General features: G+C 37.9%; 1 protein-coding gene across 16 annotated transcripts in view; it reads right to left on the bottom strand.

The window, feature by feature from the left end:
• Positions 1-530: 530 nt before the first annotated feature.
• dysf (dysferlin, limb girdle muscular dystrophy 2B (autosomal recessive)) overlaps positions 531-20639 on the bottom strand; it is a 78890-nt gene continuing 58781 nt past the window's right edge. For 9 of the 16 annotated variants that reach the window (XM_083542315.1, XM_083542306.1, XM_083542313.1 and 6 more), the window contains 14 exons: positions 18696-18827; positions 18280-18435; positions 15511-15602; positions 14891-15061; positions 13096-13238; positions 11347-11489; positions 10433-10521; positions 10247-10342; positions 9846-9987; positions 6681-6780; positions 5868-6040; positions 3106-3215; positions 2776-2923; positions 531-2257 (listed from right to left, as the gene is read on the bottom strand). In XM_083542315.1, the coding sequence (XP_083398441.1) occupies positions 2198-2257; positions 2776-2923; positions 3106-3215; positions 5868-6040; positions 6681-6780; positions 9846-9987; positions 10247-10342; positions 10433-10521; positions 11347-11489; positions 13096-13238; positions 14891-15061; positions 15511-15602; positions 18280-18435; positions 18696-18827 (1755 nt within the window). In that variant the 3' untranslated portion in view covers positions 531-2197. The remainder of the gene's footprint in view (positions 2258-2775; positions 2924-3105; positions 3216-5867; positions 6041-6680; positions 6781-9845; positions 9988-10246; positions 10343-10432; positions 10522-11346; positions 11490-13095; positions 13239-14890; positions 15062-15510; positions 15603-18279; positions 18436-18695; positions 18828-20639) is intronic. The other 7 variants (XM_083542307.1, XM_083542310.1, XM_083542311.1 and 4 more) reach the window with 1 other exon arrangement.

The raw sequence follows: 20639 nt of genomic DNA, 5'->3' as shown, positions 1-20639 counted from the left end.
CTCTCTCTCTCTCTCTCTCTCTCTCTCTCTCTCTTATATGTATGTATGTATGTATGTATGTATGGATATGTGTGTGTGTATATATATATATATATATATATATATATATATATATATATATATATATATATATATATACACACACACACACACACACACACACACACACACACACACACACACACACACACACACACACACACACACTCATGAAGCACTCAGCACTGAAGGATGATCACATAAACTCGAACCCACAGTCATGCTACATCAAAGCAGCTTGGTTTAGAAAACCCTGAATATGCAGAATGTGTTTCATGCATACACTATTTAAAAATAAAATGTAATGTTGGTCTTGATGCAACAAAAGACAATACTACTGTTCAAGGCATATATTTTGTTGCTGGAATATTGCTATGTTCTAACCATTTATTGTCTGAAAATGGATGCTCATACAATTTTAAGCACATTGAATTTATCCCTGTAAGGGATTAAAGCCAACATATTTCCAACACACAAAGTACTAGATTAAAGATAGTGCAGCATGTTTTATTCAAAGTAACAGCAGTGTTGTATTCACAGAAATAGTAACAGGCAGGATTGTCATGTTTGTGACTTTAACAAGGCATATCGTTGACATAAAAGCTAGTCAAAGTTGGAGTGAAATGTAAATCCTCAATTACTTTGGATGAACAGGCTGAGCCTATGTATATCAACAAAATGCAAAATGGAGATATCTCAATTATTTTGTGACAGACTGTCCAGCATTAGTACAAGTAAACAATAGATTTACTCAATTTGATTACAGTGCAAAATCATACAAACCAAAAAAATAAAATAATCAAACACCTCAATAATTTTTTCATTCTTGATATTCTTCCTCAAATTCTATTCTTTCTTAGTTCATAATTTTAAAAACAGTCTCACATTGAACTCATTAGAACAAATCAAGGGCTTTTTCTACACTTTTGGGCCAATACATGCACACTCCAGGAAATCAGAGAACATTTGCTCAGATTAACCTAGTCGTCTTGATCTGTGCTGTTTAGGATGGCACGCTGTAGCCCAAGATGTAAGATAAGCACACTGCTAAGCCTTATAAGCACACAAAGGTCAGTCTTATGTAATAGATGTAGCATTGTGAAGTAGTTATACACGTACATACGTCTGACCATATATTAGTGGCTGTGCTTTAACCCCTGAGCTTGTGTTTCACTCAACACAGTAGGGAACATAACACATAACCTACTTCTGTCAGTATGTTTTATCATGCTGATTGCCTTTTTATGAGTCGCTTAAAGTAGCCCTGACCTTACCAGATGCATGATTCTAAACTCTTTCAAATCACAACCTTCACATTATTTTACTGTTAAACATCCTACACACCCGCTCACACTCCTTTTTCTCAAAACAGTCTGTCTTCATACACACAAATATTAAAACACACAAATAATTAGCACATAGCTGACACCAGGGACTTTTAGTGAGGGACTTCTATGGAGGCTTTGATAGTTAGACAAACATTGGGCCACTGACAGCTGGAACTTTTCTAACAAGCAGGTTGCCTCAGACCATACAAGTTCACAGGATACATCCAAGGCTTAATCTAAAGCATCAATGCACACTGAAAGCAAAAGGGGTCGGTTTTGAGGAATGAAGGCACAGAAGGAGGCAAAAGGCAATTCTGTCACTTTTTCTCTATGTTAAGGCATAAAAAAGGCCCTGGCTGACTTAAAGAAGGGCAGAGTTTTACAGAGCGCATGAAGAAGGGTTTAAATCAAGAAGAAAGATAAAAGTAAATGTAGGGAGCCAAACAGAATTCAGAGGGAGCAATGAGTTCAGCATTAGGTCATAAATGAGGCCAATGGGCTCAAAGTTAACAAGCAAGACACAGGTCATTTGTACATGCATAGTTGTCAATCAGAGGCCCATACACATATCATTGTACAAGCTTATCTCTGTGTAACATCAGTTTAGACTTCAGTCCTTAAGAAGCTTGTTTTCTATTTAAGAAATTAGTAGGAGCAGCATGGATTTCTGTGTACACATACACAATAGCCCAGGTGCTATGGCTTGATTATACCACAGGAACCCAGTAACAGAGATGGAGGTGTTTGGCATGTAGTCGGCATAACAGTAGAAGGTGCTCTGATGGACGCTGAGCCCATCCTTCATTCTGAGTCTTCTGGAATTCCTCTGCTTATTGTTTCCCATTTCCTATTCCACTGAAGGGGCCCACGAGCCTCATAGCAAAATAGTTCTGCACGAATTGAAAAATTACATCAGGTCATTCAAATCGGAGCTCTGAAAAATGATGCAAATTTAAATAAGCTTATGTGAATTTCACCTAGTGCTGTTCGAATTAATACTGTAAGGAAATTTATTTATACGTACCCTGTCTATGATCTTAACCCCAACATTCGTAACTTTTCATATAAACTGAGTCATGTGAATACTTTACGAGTTTCCAGGCATCAGACCATGTTGGGTGATTCACAAGAAAGAGACATAACCTAATTCTAACGGTAAAATCAGTATTTGAAACATTTTCCAGAACTGCCTAAGGAATAAATAAAATCAGGGCTTTCTAACTGAATCAATGTGTGACTATAGTGCACTTATCATCATTGAGCATGTGTGTGTGAGCAAGAGAAATATTTGATCCAGGTGCAATATTAAATAATGGTCCCCACATTCTTGAAATATGATCAGAGCGATACAAGCATTTCACACTCTACATCTATTCTTTGATCTATAAAATTACCATCCAGAACTTACAGGGAAAGCATACAGAAAGACTCCCAGGAAGAGCAGGATGAAGAAAAGAATGATCAGTAACAGTATGAGCCATTTAAATCTCCTCCATACTATGAACCTTAGAGTTTTATACGGAGAGGAGAACCACAGGAAAGAGGTTTCTGGACGTCTGCACAGAGATAACGAGAATTGTCATAAATGTCAGTTTATAAGCGTGTATTCAGTTGTCTTTAGATTTCAACAAAAAAGAGTTAATAAAAACAACAATCTATGGTAATTCAGTTTAAATGTCCTTAATGGTTTATATTGTGTTTGGGAAAGTAACAAGAAAGGTTAAAAGAATTGACTCACTGTGGGTCTTCCAGGCGAGGGTTCATGTTAGGCTCTTCTCTGCCCAGACCCGCAGGCCTTTCTTCCTGTTCCTGCTCTGACACAATCTCCAGTGTCATCTCAACCTTACCCTGAGGAACAAATTTCACACATTTACACATTTCCTGTACTAAGAAAGGAACAAAAAAACTAAACCTTTGACTCAAAACATAGTCTAAAACTAAGGAAATTTGTTGAAAAAAAAATAAAAAATAAATAATAATAATAATAATAATAAAAAAAAAAAATATATATATATATATATATATATATATATATATATATATATATATATATATATATATATATATATATATATATATATATATATATATATATATATATACATACATACATACATACATACAGTGAGGAAAATAAGTATTTGAACACCCTCCTATTTTGCAAGTTCTCCCACTTAGGAATCATGGAGGGGTCTGAAATTTTCATCGTAGGTGCATGTCCACTGTAAGAGACATAATCTAAAAAAAAAAAAACAGAAATCACAATATATGATTTTTAAACTATTTATTTGTATTATACAGCTGCAAATAAGTATTTGAACACCTGTCCATCAGCTAGAATTCTGACCCTCAAAGACCTGTTAGTCTGCCTTTAAAATGTCCACCTCCACTACATTTATTATCCTAAATTAGATGCACCTGTTTGAGGTTGTTAGCTGCATAAAGACACCTGTCCACCCCATACAATCAGTAAGAATCCAGCTACTAACATGGCGAAGACCAAAGAGCTGTCCAAAGACACTAGAGACAAAATTGTACACATCCACAAGGCTGAAAAGGGCTACAGGGAAATTGCCAAGCAGCTTGGTGAAAAAAGGTCCACTGTTGGAGCAATCATTAGAAAATGGAAGAAGCTAAACATGACTGTCAATCTCCCTCAGACTGGGGCTCCATGCAAGATCTCACCTCGTGGGGTCTCAATGATCCTAAGGAAGGTGAGAAATCAGCCCAGAACTACACGGGAGGAGCTGGTCAATGACCTGAAAAGAGCTGGGACCACCGTTTCCAAGGTTACTGTTGGTAATACACTAAGACGTCATGGTTTGAAATCATGCATGGCACGGAAGGTTCCCCTGCTTAAACCAGCACATGTCCAGGCACGTCTTAAGTTTGCCAATGACCATTTGGATGATCCAGAGGAGTCATGGAAGAAAGTCATGTGGTCAGATGAGACCAAAATAGAACTTTTGGGTCATAATTCCACTAAACGTGTTTGGAGGAAGAAGAATGATGATTACCATCCCAAGAACACCATCCCTACTGTGAAACATGGGGGTGGTAGCATCATGCATTTGGGGTGTTTTTTTCTGCACATGGGACAGGGCGACTGCACTGTATTAAGGAGAGGATGACCGGGCCATGTATTGCAAGATTTTGGGGAACAACCTCCTTTCCTCAGTCAGAGCATTGAAGATGGGTCGAGGCTGGGTCTTCCAACATGACAATGACCCGAAGCACACAGCCAGGATAACCAAGGAGTGGCTCTGTAAGAAGCATATCAAGGTTCTGGCATGGCCTAGCCAGTCTCCAGACCTAAACCCAATAGAGAATCTTTGGAGGGAGCTCAAACTCCGTGTTTCTCAGCGACAGGTCAGAAACCTGACTAATCTAAAGAAGATCTGTGTGGAGGAGTGGGCCAAAATCCCTCCTGCAGTGTGTGCAAACCTGGTGAAAAACTACAGGAAACGTTTGACCTCTGTAATTGCAAACAAAGGCTACTGTACCAAATATTAACATTGACTTTCTCAGGTGTTTAAATACTTATTTGCAGCTGTATCATACAAATAAATAGTTAAAAAAATCATATATTGTGATTTCTGGATTTTTTTTTTTTTTTAGATTATGTATCTCACAGTGGACATGCACCTACGATGACAATTTCAGACCCCTCCATGATTTCTAAGTGGGAGAACTTAAATTAAAGTCTTTCCTTCTGCTATCCAACTGTTAAACACTAGAGCAATACAGGAAATGGTATATATTGTGTTGTTTACACTTTCCTGAAGGGTTTGTGATTTAAATGCCCAATCAAAAAGAGACTACTTTGCTAACAGATATTCAGAATAAGAACTGAAAATAGTACCTATATAGAAATGATGAACAATACATATTTAAACCAAAAAAATAAAAATAATGATACATTTTACAAACATATAAAACTTTCTTTCAGCTTCTCCCATTAGGGGTTGCCACAGCGGATCATCCGCATGTTTGATTTGGCACATGTTTTTACGCTGGATGCCCTTCCTAACGCAACCCTCCCCATATATCCGGGCTTGGGACCGGCACTGAGAGTGGCTGGGGTTGGTTCCCTGACTGGGGATCAAACCCCGGCCACAGCGGTGAGAGCACCGCATCCTAACCACTAGACCACCAGGGACCCTCATTTTACAAACATATATTGTTTATAAATATATTCCATTAAAGGTGGAGCAGATGGTACAGCTGATTCAGCTCTTGGCTCAGGCTTAGATACTAAACAACCCTGAGATTTTACTAAAAATGAATGAATGAATAAATAAAAATAAATGTTTACTGCACCCCAACCACTGCCCATAGATGTCCATTGTGACTGAGTTTTGAGTAAACAGGCTTTCTGCTGTTCAAAGGAAGGATGTTGGAAGCCCTGTTCATGGTAATTTGTCATACACAACAAACACAGTACATGTGCATATTTTGTGTATAGCTACAAGATGTTTGTGTGTATTAGATGTCACTCACTGCTAAGATCTTCTCTCCTTGTCTGTCACACACACAAGGCCACCAGCCCTTGACGGTCTTTTGTTCAAAGAGAGAGACCAGCTTGTCCTGGGGCTGAGAGAGCAGCTCTAGACCACATTTCTCAGGAGACTTCGCTGGCTTCAGCATGTGATTCAAATCCATTTCCAAACAACCTGACAGATTTAAAGACCAAAAGAAAATATGCTATTTTTCTGTTTATCATTTTTTTTTATCATTCTCTATTTAAGGAATGTTTTTGGCAGTTTTATACTTTGCCACCCAAAGTCTGTGTAAATTTAAATTTAACACAGTGACTGTATGATATATTGTTTAAACATACATGTACAGTACATACTCCATAACTCAGTGTACATCATTCTTTTGGGAGTCATGTTCCTAAGACCATAACTCTTATCGTCCCTGAATGTGCTGATTTGCTGGAAATAAGTTTAATAAATGCAATAACAGTGGTCATGAAGAATGATGTATTTTTGTACGGGTCCACTGTGTGTGGTGTAGTTCCAGGGACAAAGGCTACAAGTTACATAGGTTTAACCTGAGGACCAGACATATGTAACAAACTAATAAAGAAATGTATACAGACATATGCACTGCAATACACACGTGCATATAGAATATGCCTAAACATAAGGATTCTATCAACATGGTCCTATTTCATGCAGTGTTTTTACTTCTTGTACTGCTGTCATGTCAAGGCTGAGAAATGGGGCAGTCAAACAGTTTTGTGGTTTGGGAAAGTTTAACACCACTGAACTTGCTGAGTTGGAGGTCTGGCTACTTGTGTGTTCGTACCAAGGTAATCGTCAAAGGAGAACTTGTCATTGTCCCAGATCTGAATGGTGAGTTTAGGAGGAATCTTTGTTTCAGCCTTATCCAAACTCCAGAAGTGCTCCTGCAGACAAAGAGAATATTTTTACAAGTACAAAATATGTATGAATAATGCTTAATTATTACAGTAATCAATGTGCTTACATGCATTTAATACTTAAAATTTAAATATTAATCTACATGAGTCAATCAATAATTAGATTTCTTTTAGTTGCAACACTGCAAGTAGCAAAATTATAATTAAAGCTTCTGGGATAGTAGGGAAATTGTTGTTTTTAAATAAAGAATAAATGATTAGTATTGACCATTTTTAATAAATAAAAACTATTTAAAAAAAAAGTCTTAACCAAGAAAATAAAGACCCACTCTCCAGAATGGAAAAATCCATGCATTTGCTAGGACATTTGCTTTACCTACAACATGTTTAAAAGAACAAGCAGCAAATAATAAGACAATAACAAGCGGCAAATATTATGTGCGAGGAGATAATAGTAACTTAAGATAATAAAGGCAGAGCTGTAAAATCAAACACACTAAGGTTCTGATCTATGAAAGTTTAATCACCTACAAGGTCTATGACAAATTGCATGTTTTACATAAGCAAAATAGCAAGTTTCCCACAATTAATATAAGGTGATTAATATCTACAATTTATTTCACTTACATAATTTTAATAATTCATTCATTTTAATTTCTTAAAATACAATTAAATGAAATTAATAAATTTACATCAATTCATGTAGAATGAAATCTATGGATTTCAAAACAATAAATGAAGATTGTATTAGAATCTTAAAAGTGAATTAATACTACTTTAGTATTATAGATTTATAGTCAAAAATCTTCTCATATTTGCGCCTTATATAATAATCATTATGCAATCAATAATACCCAAAGTATTTAAAGGTCTTATGTATTCTTACATATACACTGTATGGAAAAAGTATTGGGACACCTGACTTCTCCAGCCATATATGATCCTCAAACAGTTATAACAAAAATTGAGTCATATAATTACATATAATGTCTTTGTATGCAGTGGTATTTAATCTTTCCTTGAACTAAAAGACCAAACACTGTTTCAGCATGGCAATCCCCCTGTGCACTCTATGAAGGTACTGTTTGGATTACATGATTTGGAGCAGAAAATCTTAAGTATTCTGCTATAGAGTTTTGCCCTCAACCCTACTGAAGACCTTTAAAATCAATTGGAACTCTGACAGCCCCCCCAAGCCTTATCACCCTACATCAGTGCTTGATTTTACTAACACTCTTGCAGCTGATTGAACACAAATTTCCACAATCACACTTCAAAATCAAGTAAAACATATTCCCAGAATAGTGGAGGTTATTATAACAGCAAATCAGGACTTTATGTGAAGTGGAATGTTCAGAAAGCACATATGAATCTTAAAATCAGGTGTCCACAAACTGTCCATATAGTGCATCTTGTTAACAAAATAAACGTTCATGACTGCAGTATTTTTAATCATTTGAACAGTGGTTCATTACATCCTGTGCATTTTACTTGGTAAGCAATTATGCATATGTAATGGAAAAATTCAGTTTACTTTTTGAAACCATCAGCTGTCACTGAACACTGATCATTTGCAAACGCCTCATTTATATACACGTGATGTCATTTAAACAACTCTGAATACAAATCTGTACTCTTTATTTTAAAGCTAAAAAATCTTTAAAGTAATTAAATGTGTTTTGGCATAAACTGAATTAATATATTCTTATACTGTTGACATGAAATATAAAACCTCTCTAATTAACCTACTTAATGTGAATCTTGTCATCCTGTTTCTCAGCATTTTAATCACTTTACCTGTTAAACATTTAATTAGTAGATTTATGGGAGATTTGTAGATACATTTTACTTTTTTTCCCTGATTGTCATGTTATTTTTTCCATCCAAATACATGGGATAGTTTTTTTTTTTTTTAATTTCTTGGGCACAAGTGCAGAAAAAAGTAATTATGTAATGAATAACTTTATCATAGGGCTTAAAGTGCAGGTGTCTTTCAGTTCTTGAAATCAAATTATTGTGCATTAATAAGTGTAAGTGTAGTGAGAAAGGAAAATGATTTAAGTGAAAATACCAATGAGGCAGATGTAAACTGATAGACCTTGAGAGTGACTGAGAAAGCCTAAGTGAGAAAATGATGGAGAGAATGTGAGAGGGAAAGAATTAGACAGTAAGTGAGAGACAGAGTTAGAGTGTGAGCAGAAGAGAATATAACATGACAAGCTTTGCTAGGAGAGAGTGTCACTACAACCCCACTTCTACACCTGGCAGCCAGACAGGATGCCATCAGCGTGACAGCACAGGCGCCGTACAGTAGCAGTAGTTGATGTGAGTAGCAGCACTGTAGGGATAATGAAGTCACGCCCTGAACCCGTAAACAAGACTTGTCTGTCTGCCTGACAACCATGCAATGCTCCAACCAAAACAAACTCTCACACCTAATCTATCACTCTCCTTTTAATGCACACAAATGTCTTCGTAATGTATCGCTTCAATTGGAGCATACTCCAGAAAACCCTGAGCCAAAAGTGGATCTATCTACTGACAGCTGACATAATTGCCCACTCTGGGTGTAATGGGTGCAACCGCTATCTTAAATCTTACCATAACTGATCTCTTGCTTGCCAAAACCTCATGCTAAGTGCCCTGTCCATCACAGCTGTTTTCCCTGAACCAGGTTTGGCTGGGATGAGGGGCAAACATGCTTTGACGAGATTTCTTGTACCTTGTTACGGTATGAACAAAGCAGCCGGCCAATTTCTTGAATCAAAGACGATTTGTTCTCTTGTATGTCTCTGCTCCGAAAATTTCCATAACAAGAGCTCTCTGCGCCAGCTCTAAAGATCACTTAGGCCTTGTGCATTTACCCAGAGAGCCTCGACTAAAACTGTATGACCTGATCAGGCCTTTAGATTACCTTTGAGTACTACTTTCACCACAGGCTGATTTAAACAATTATTTTTGCCTGTATCATGATGGCCAATTAGCGCTACAAATCTTGTGCCAAATGTAACACAAGAAATAATTATGAATTTGAGCTTGTTTTGTGCTGCAGTATATTTTCACCTTCAGACAGGGTTGTTTTCGAAAATTACCTTTTTGTCAATAGTGCAGAGTTGTTCAGCAGGTAAGTAATGGAAGGGAAAGAGGAGCCTCCAGTTAAAGTTACCCTCACCACCCAGCGAGCGATAATGCACATCAGTTTTCTGCTTGTTCCAATCATGTCCATGCATCCATCTGAAAGTGCAAAACAAAATCTAGTTACCCAACATGACATCTTCACTAAGACAATGGCAGCAGGTTTGACAGATCGCTCCTGTTGCCCTGCAACTGTGTTTGTTTACACGGTTCACTCTCTTTTAGCATCTTACTGCTACTATTAGTCACATAGGCAACAGACAAACAAGGAAATGTGTGACATAGGAAACAATAACCAAGCAAAATCACACATCTTCACAGGCTTAACAACTTCATTAGAACATCAAGCTGGACATACCCTTTTACATAAATGTCACTCATCCTCTCGCCTGTAACACTGACATCATCAAGTATCACATCGCTTGTGTTCCATATTATGCAGCGTAGAAAGAACCTGTAGAAGAATACGGTGCAAAAATTTGGAAAAAAAACCCCCACTTATTTTGTACTGTAAAAATGTGTAAGCTATTTTTGAAAATCCTACTTCTTTGCTTTGCGTGGGGTGATGTTGAAAGGTGGTCCTGGAGGGCCCATAGATTTAGGGAAGAGATCCACCCATAGCTGTAACCGCCCCTGAATACAAGCATTAAAAAGTGTCAGTCAGAAGATAATATACAAATACACAATGTTCCAATATGAGAGGTACATATACTCCAACCAGGTATAATATTATGACATTATAACATCATTAACAGTGGGTGAATAAGACTGATTATCTCTTCATCATGGCACCTGTTAGTGGGTGGGATATATTAGGCAGCAAAGGAATGTTTCATCCTCAAAGTTGATGTGTTAAAAGCAGGAAAAATGGGTAAGCATAAGGATTTGAGCTGATTTTGACAATGGCCAAATTGTGATGACTAGACAACTGGATCATCTCCAAAACTGCAGTTCTTGTGGGCTATTCCTGGTCTGCAGTGGTCAGTATCTATCAAAAGTGGTCCAAGGAAGGAACAGTGGTGAACTGGCAAAAGGGTCATGGGCGACCAATGTTCATAGATGCACATGGGGAGCGAAGGCTAACCCGTGAGGTCCGGTCCAACAGACAAACTACTGTAGCTTAAATTGCTGAAGAAGTTTGTTGTTATGCTCGACAAGTCAGGACTGTTTTGGCAGCAAAAGTGGGACCAACACAATATTATGCAGATGGTCATAATGTTCTAATGCCATTAAGGCCATAAAGTTATACCTGGTCAGTATATATGTATGCAAATACATAACTCTCCATATTTGTATTTTTTATACCTTTAAGCAAGCCTAGTTGTAAAATGTTAATTTTAAATTTTTTCATTCATTTTTGCTACAAAAATAAAAATCACATGGGCTTTTATCGTTTACTATTTTTAGGTGCTGCACTGCTGCCCTAGTATTTCACAAAGAAAGCAAAACAAGTGTGACCTGTTCTATGTCGGGTTGCATTGGGCTGTATAGAGCCCTGGTCTCCACGTGTTCAGGCACAAGGCCTTGTCTCCTCAGCACCAGTAGAGCCAGCCGCTCCTGCAGTGGCCCGAGGTGAGGATTTGCTGGCTTTGCCTCATCTACTGAAGAAATGAAGTGACAGACAGATCAATCATCATTGCATTAATATTATGGTGTATATGTGTAATGAACGCATGCATGTAAGTGATTTCCGGAATGTTCACTATGTGTATTTGTTCAGCATACCAGGAAATAGCTTCAGCCAATGTCTTTTTCTTTTTTCCTTTAACTTAATATTGTAGAAGTGATGTGCAGTAAGCATAATATTCACCGCAATATTGTTTTTGTGTAAAAAATATCAGGACTTGACCCTCCAATTGAAGCTGAAGTAGGCAATTGAAACACATCTTTATAAAGTCATCAATGAGATGTTGGGAGAAAGGGGTGGTGTGTGTGTATGTGTGTGTGTGTGTGTGTGTGTGTGTGGGGGGTGGACTGTAAAGTAAATTCATGAAGCATTCCATTTCTATGGTCTGTAGAGTTCATCCTTCTCAGTTCTCTGGATGACCCAATGATTACTGTGTTGCTCTAAGAGAAACCTCTTCCTCTTCCAAGACAGAGAGAGAGGACAGAGAGAGAGAGAGAGAGAGAGAGAGAGAGAGAGAGAGAGAGAGAGAGAGAGAGAGAGAGAGAGAGAGAGAGGACAGAGAGAGAGAGAGAGAGAGAGAGAGAGAGAGAGAGAGAGAGGACAGAGAGAGAGAGAGAGAGAGAGAGAGAGAGAGAGAGAGAGAGAGAGAGAAAGAGAGAGAGAGAGAAAAACAGAGAACGCAGTTTCCTCTTTTGAGTTAATGGACTCAAACCCTGTGTCACATCCCTGAGGGAAACATCGTCAGGGTGTAGAGAGGATAAAAACATGAGAGTAATAGAAGCACACAGTCAACCATGAAGAAGGTGGAAGCCCAAAAAGGCCAGCTGACAATCACTTTAGCATGGGTCATGGTTACGTGGAGGGGAAACAAAGCGAGGTAGTATTCCTTGGTGGTGAGACGAGAACTGGAGGATGGAGAGAGCTGGAGAAGCCCACCGCAGTGTTGACCTTGGCTAGGTTAAATGAACGCACAAGCGCATTGTAAATTTGGAGCTGACCTTGGAATGATGGCTGCTTAGTCTCCCTTGCTGTGTGCATTGCCTCAATAGTAAAATGGAGAAAACCTTTGTTTGGCTTTATTTGTCAGTTATCATGCTTGGAGTTTTGAACAGAGGAAACGAGACAAGTCGGGACACAGTAGGAATAGTAAGTAGGGGAAATAAGCAGAACACTAATTGCAACCTTTTCTGAGGAGTGTTTCAGCAATGAGGGATATGGCATTACTATGCCACTGTGCATAATGTGCAAGCATTTATTCTGCTGATATAGGCCAAGCAGGGAAGTGTGTCTTTATCTCCTCTGCAATGCCACACACACACACACACACACACACACACACACACACACACACACACACACACACACACACACACACACACACACACACACACACACACACAGATACATGGCACAAATAATGATGATTGCATGCATGTTCTTTTGTCATATTAAGAACATATTTAGAAGCTGCAAAGAAAATATTTACACCTTCATTTCTCACTCTCCTTCTATGTACACGATAAATGACATTTACATTATACACGTGATACAGACATATTATGGTACGAGGCATGACTGACCCAAGTCTGCAGTGGTATACTCATGGCCTCTAAAAATCACTCTGTCATGCTTGTAGACAGGCAGCTTGTAGTTTCTCCTCTGACTAAAACGATGGAGCAGCTGAGTGGGTTTCATCTGATCTCTCCACTGGTTCACTCCAGACCTGTGTTGAGTGTCAGGGACAGGAACATTACACTGATTAGATGTTACATTAATAGATAAACATATACTAAAATTATACCTTTGTACACATGTACATGCTACATGTTTTATGTTTCTATATACACAGTACATGCATCACATTTTAGCTACCACTTTATTATATAGAAATACTAATATTACTATAGAAATGAAACTTGGATATATTTTAAGTTGTTAATGTGCAGTTTGTATATCAGTACAGATTTACTGTCCACTGTAAACAACTCAACATACACATCCATTATTGTCTAAATAACTGGCAACAAAAGTAAGTACACCCTAAGTGATAACAGCTGTACGTCATGTAACCATGCAAAGCCACATGTCCTATTCATCATGTTCATGTTTTTTGTCGGTGTATCTTGTATAAGAGTAGTTAAAAAGTGGTGCTTTGAGAACAATTCTCTCTTACTGACCACTGGATGTTGCAACATTGCACCTCATGGCAAACCACTCTCTGAGGATGTGAGAATCAGAATTGTTGCTCTCCACAAAGATGGCCGAGGCTATAAGAAGATCGGTAACACCCTAAAACCGAGTTACAGTACAGTGGCCAGGGTCATGCAGAGATTTTCCAAGACAGGTTCAGGTACAGAAGCTGGCTTCAAAAAACAGATGCATGGATGCTGCCAGCATTGCTTTAGAGGTTGCAGAAGAGAAAGGTTCGCTTGTCAGTGCTCAGCCCATACGCCGCACACTGCAACAAGTCTGAAGTTTGCTCACAAGAAAGTCCAGCAACAATTTGTTGAAGACAACCTGTCCAAGAGCATGAATTACTGGAACCATGTCCTGTGGTCTGATGAGCTTAAGATAAACTTGTTTGACTTAGATGTTGTCCAGCACTTGGCTGTGCCCTGGTGAGGAGTAGCACGAAAATTGTCTCTTGCCTACAGTCAAGCATGGTGGTAGTAGCATCATGGTCTGGGGCTGCGAGTGCTGCTGGTAATGGGGGGCTGTGAGTGCTCCTGGTACTGGGGAGCTGCGGTTCATTAAGAAAAAATAGATTCCAACATGTACTGCGACATTCTAAAGCAGAACATGATGCGCTCCCTTCAGAAACTGGGCGGAACATTAGTTTTACAACATTAAAATGATACCAAACACACCACCAAAATGACAACTGCCTTGCTTAAGCTGAAGGTGATGGTGATGGGGTGGCCAATTATGTCTCCAGACCTGACCTAGTGGGCTCAAGTGGAAGGTGAAGAAGCGCCATGTGTCTAACATCCAACAGCTCTGTGATGTCATTATGGAGGAGTAGAAGAGGATCCCAGAACAAACTGTGCAGTTTTGATGAATTCCATGCACAGAAGGATTAAGTCAGGGCTAAATGGTGTTTACACAAAATATTGGGGCAATACTAATATATAGTATTGTCAAGAGACAATACTATAGAAATTAAACTTATATATTTTAGTCTTCAATATGCAGCATTGTGAACAACCAAAAGTGTTCCTTCTGAGTATGGTGTTTAGGGTAGCATAGTATCCAGTAGCGGTATAAAAAAAATCTGTCCTCATAAGGACAAAGAGTGTGTGTGTGTGTGTGTGTGTGTGTGTGTGTGTGTGTGTGTGTGTGTGTGTGTGTGTGTGTGTGTGTGTGTATACTCCTTACACACAATAGGACTCGGGAAGGCCACAGCGGGCACTGTAACGGGACAGGAAGCGGTTCTCCAGGTCAATAACGGTCTCGCCAATCTTTTCATCTTTAGACATCATGTCATAATCATACAGTGTGATCCTAAGGTCTTTCTCCAAAGGCAGGGAGCATGTCAGTTCATACATCCTGAGAAAAAAGTATGTGTAAAATTGTGAGAAAAAAGGTAAAAAGCTAATTATGTTATGATTATGCATTTTTTAGGTTAAGAATACCCTTGTGTTGACCATTTTCTGGTCTGTATCAATATGGGATTTAAATTATCAAAAAGTAATGAATCGCGTATTCTTGAAATAGTGAAGTGACTATTGGTAAGAGTATAGCGACTCCTGCTGGTGCACTATTTCAGTCCCATCTAATATTACAGATAATTTGCCTGCATGTACATGATGAAAGGGGCAAAAAGAGAATAGAAAAAAAGGAGAAAGTGTGTGTGTGTGTGTGTGTGTGTGTGTGTGTGTGTGTGTGTGTGTGTGTGTGTGTGTGTGTGTGTGAGTGAGAGAGAGAGAGAAAGAGAGAGAGAGAGAGAGAGAGAGAGAGAGAGAGAGAGAGAGAGAGAGAGAGAGAGAGTCACTTACTTTCCAAAAACTGGGTCCAAGGTACAGGGTATGTAGTTATCATGATCGTTTACTGATTTCTTTCCTAATGTAATCTTGACATATGGGTCACACTGTGTGTAGAGAGAGTGAGATAAAGAAAAGTGATCTATTAAAGCATTTGCAATAATGCGCACACAGACACACATACATTTGGGCACACCGCAGCATATCCATCAGTGTCCAGCAAATTCAGCAGCAAAACCTCTCTTGACTCAGACCAACCCCACTCTCGCTAGTAGTGTGGAAAAAAAACATCCAAACTCGACGATAATTATAGGGTTCAGTGGAGGCTAGTGTGTGTGAAATGTTCCATATCATAACTCTTGACCTGAGTAGGTAATGACAAAAAAATCATCAGAGTGTGTTCAAAGCTAATAACTCACAGGAGAGAGCATCTGTGGCCCATCAATAAAGAGAGTACATTCTTCTTGCTTTTTCTTCTAGGAAAAGCTGGCTTTTTTTTATTTTTTTTTTATACCTCACTAGTCTTCTTGTGATTTTATTCACCATGATGATCCTTACACACTGCTATAAATTTACAAAAGAACTTAAAAAAAAGAATTAACCTGTTACATTACATGCAATCTTTTTTTAAATAACATTCTCCTCAAAAAACCCGACTAACCATTCAAAATCTCTTAAACAACCGGATTTTGATCGAAATTTCACACAAGATGAATCATTAAGCATCCCGCAGACTGATTCATTTGGCAAGTGGCAGTTTTTCTTTAATTAATCATTTATGGAAAAGTCTATTACTGATGTTTCCAGCTGTTTTAATGTACAGTAAATAATATTGATGCATGTGTATAAAACACTGTGCAGCTTCATATCCAGATTACATTTTGATCAGACAATGCCAAGAACCACAGTGCCTGTCAAAAGTTTGGAAACACCTACAGTAGCTTTTTATTGCTTTTAAGACACATGCACGTTCCTTTTGTTTATGTGCAACAAACTAGGTAAAAGGCAAAAACTGTGAAGAATTGGACAGTGAATGACTGGAAGAAAGTTTTGTGGACAGATAATTCCAAATTTAACATTTCTGGCTCTAACTGAAGAACTTGTGTAAGACAGAGAAAAGGACAGAAGAATTGACAGACGCCTCACACCCACAGTTAAACATGGAGGTAAAAGCTGAATGGTTTGGAGTTGTTTTGCAGCAGGGAAGTTTGGAGACTTATTCTGGGTAAAAGAAATAGGGCTATGATTAAATAATTCAACACTTTGTAATTTAGCCTGGACTGCAGGTAAAATTTAAACATACAACAAGACAATTACCTAAAACAAACATCCAAGCTCAATAAGCGTAATTTAGACAGCAAACATTTGGCTTGAGTGTAATCTATCATGAAATGGCCTGCCCAGTCACTGGACCTAAATCCTATTGAACTGCTTTGATCACAAGGTCAGAAAGCAATATTAAACTAGCGAAAGACACCTTTCAGAAGTCTCACAAGACATGACAAAGTATATATCAGCTAAATGTTTGAAGAAACTAACTCTCCATGTGCTATGAGTGGGAAAAGCGGTTATTCATGATGAGCGAGGATCTTTAAATGAAAATAAAGTTTAACAATGGTTCATTTCCACATTTGTTTTATCATATCTTCATACTGTTAAATTACCAAGTTTGTTTAATATAAATAAAAGAAACATACAGTACATTTGTCTCTCAAAATCCATTAGAGACTAGCTGTTTCTGAACTATACAATGAACTAAAAATTGTAAATATTTATAGTTTACAGTTTATACAGTTTACTGTATACAGTTTATAACTGTAAGGGTGTTTAGAACTGTACAGATGATCTGTGTTTTGTGCTAGGTTACTGTGGTGCTATGTTTCCAAGATGGATTTTTAAAAATGTATTGTTCACAGAGCCTCATGTGGAATGTTTTTAAATCTGGACATGACAACTAATTTCAAGGCTAAGTTAGGTTAGCCAAAAACCTATTTAAATATCCTCTTCAAGAACATAACAAAAGACCAAAAAAATTAGCATATCTACTGAGTCATATATTTTTTTAATGTTAGCATAAACTGGGTCAAAATCGATCCAAGTGGTCCTTGCTGCCCAATGTGACATTGTCTGTAGGCAATGTGTTACTGCTACTGAATCTACACAGAAAAACAATAACTTTTCTTCTATTCATGTATGAATGTTCTAACACTTATAGCGCAAATAACAGCAAACTTACATGTTTTAGAAACGTTACAAAACATTATGTAACATATGGTAAATGGATAAAAACAAATAGTTTTTTAATGAATAATAATCATAATGACAGGTAAACTGCTTGTGAATACTGTTAAGGTGTCGCCTTCCTTATTTATATTACTATGCTCTTATAGCGTAGTATTAACAACATATATCATCCTTATATAATATATAATATATTCTTATATATTATAATAAAAACATCCTTATAAAACAGTTAGGAAACACTACATGCTGTATACCTTTTCTAACGTTCCTTGATTAATGAAACCCATATGTCAGCTTAATGAATGGGAGTCAAAATTACTACACACAGGAAGAAAATTTAGTGACAGTCTGATAATAATGTTACCTGCGACAAAATATTCAGAAAAAACTTTTTAGAAAATATGTATGCAATGTTTAGGAACGTGTTATGATTCGGCCAATGTAGGAAACCTTCAAATAAAAAGGTGTAGTCGTAATGGGTACATGAATGTGTATATAAGTAAATTGCAAGTAACATGCCAGTGACAGTGTAGCACCCACCTTGCCATTGGGATCTTTGGGCTGCAGACCATAAGCCTGAATAATATATACCCGGACTAAGCAATCTTCTATGCCGTTAGGAGGAAGGAGACAGAACTGGCGTGGGGGCAAAGAGGCAGATGGGCTTTCAGGTAATGGGTAGATCTTGAACATTCCCTGTATGAAAAAATAATAGAGGTTTGATTAAAGCATATTCTACATATAAAAAAGAATAATTTCACATACTGTAACGTACAAGGTCTGTTAGAAAGCCTGATCATCCCTCACACTACACATTTGGCTCTATGTTAGAGTTATTAGATTTTTTTACACTAAAAGCAGGCAAGGATACAAGCAAAAGCAATTATAGCATTTGAGAAGCATCAGGTCAATGCTTGACAAGGAGTAATGACATAGATGGGAATTTAGGGATTCACCTTGAACTCTCCGACTATTGAAGGATCATCATTTTTACTCTCCTGTGTGCGTCCGCGATAAAGCTTAAACGTCTGACAGAAATCTGCCAGCCCCTCAAAGCCGTCAATTTTTTCCAGTTCAGTGTCATACACCTGCAGAGACAATAAAATTAAGTGAGTAAGAAAAAGGGAGCAAAATGTGACTAATAGAAAGAAAAGTTAAAGATGGAATAAAAAATGAAAAATCATCTTCACAAAAGTCCAGTCTGCTTGATTTAACAGTTGGAGGCTTTCAAAATGACCTAAATGAATATAAACTTTCACAAAAATTGAGAGAGTAGTTATAAATAAAGATATCAGTCATGGAAAGCATTGCAAATACACTTACATAATGGTTATGGTCCATTGAGGCAATACACCACATGTTATTGTATCTATTGCCAAGATCGCTTTTAGGCCATGGACCTTAAATGTGGGACTAAAACTTCAAACTGTATGAAACACCCTTGAATGTGGTTATAATTATAAATGCAATTGTATTAAAGAATTAGCTTTTAACAAGGACATGACTGATGCACTGAAGAGACAGTGTTCACTACTGTAATATCAATACGCCACAAATTCAGCTACCTAAAAAGGAATTGAAAAGCCGACCCAGGAGACAATTTATTGATGAGAGCAGGAGTGAATATCTATAAATAGCCTATGTTGTTTCAAATGAGTCACTCTGTGTCCTGGTCTCATCCCTACAACCAGTGTGCGACATTGCACGCATCACACAAAGTTGCTCTCCTTCTCCGTCTCATTTTCTTTCCCTGAGGCGCCATTCTTTTAAAATAACAGCTGATCACAGCAGTTCTTAGAGAGAGTCAGTGTCAGTTTGACTCCTCCCTGCTTAGAAGTAAAGCCCAACCTCACTTTAGTGTTTCCACCAAACTTTCCACACAGGAGCAAGGTAAACCCTGAGAAACAAAGGATGACTGGAGGCTGGTCAGACTCCGCTTCTGGGAGTAGAAAGGATGGAAAACCTGGCTATGACAGAGAGATTGTGGTGGCAGGGAGAATGTGGTGTGGAACAAGTGGGAATGAATTGATGATGTCAGTAGCTGAGCCCCTGTCTGCTCCCAGTTATCCCCCTGCGGCATCCCCGACATGAATTCATCGGAAAAGTTGTCAGCTGAGGGCTGCTTTCTAAACAGACAAGCTCGTGGGAAGTGGGCTGGAGTGGACTAGAGGGAAGCGAGCACTTGAAAGACGGCACGTGCTGTCCCCAATGGCTCAAACATTTGAAGTCATGCTGCAAAGCTAATGTTTCTGCACCATTAGACAATGTTCCCATTGCTCTTTTTTCTGTTTTCTTTGGTTTTGGTTGGCAGTTAATGAAACCGATGTGATTTCAGTTGAGTAGTCTATTAAAATGATTTAATATTAAAAGCCATTTAATGATGATGTTTTCTTTATTTCTCAGGTTTGCCTGTATAATTACACAACGGTTCCTTCAAATGTTCTCCTCATTGTCATCAGGTTGTTAGAAACCGAACACCAGTGGTCCAAAGTGCTTTCAAATACTACACTATAATACACTTTATATTATACACTATGTACTTAAATACTGTATGGAGTGCCTAATTTTTCTAGGGTAATACATTAAAAATGAAACAGCAATGATTTTAGTAAATCCACAAAAACCTATAAGACCTTAATGAATTTAACAGCGTGAACATGATAGTCAGGCTAGAAGAACGTGAAGCTGAAATTTGCAATGCAACTGACTTGGCATTGCATTCTAGGTTGAAGGAAAGGCCTTCTATAAAGTCAGAGTGATGCTACACACATGCATCTGTTCTCTAATGCATACTGAAGTCTAAGAAATATGTCACGTTACATGATTTAAAAAGTTTTGGAACTTAGCATTCACTGTCTCAGGTTGATAGCAGTCATGCCATGTGGTAAATCAGAAAAACC

The sequence above is a fragment of the Silurus aristotelis genome, assembly GCF_946808225.1.
Source record: "Silurus aristotelis genome assembly, chromosome: 5".
NCBI classification, from domain to species: domain Eukaryota; kingdom Metazoa; phylum Chordata; class Actinopteri; order Siluriformes; family Siluridae; genus Silurus; species Silurus aristotelis.
Note: the sequence above shows the minus strand (reverse complement) of the source record. Positions and strands in the feature narration are given on the sequence as shown.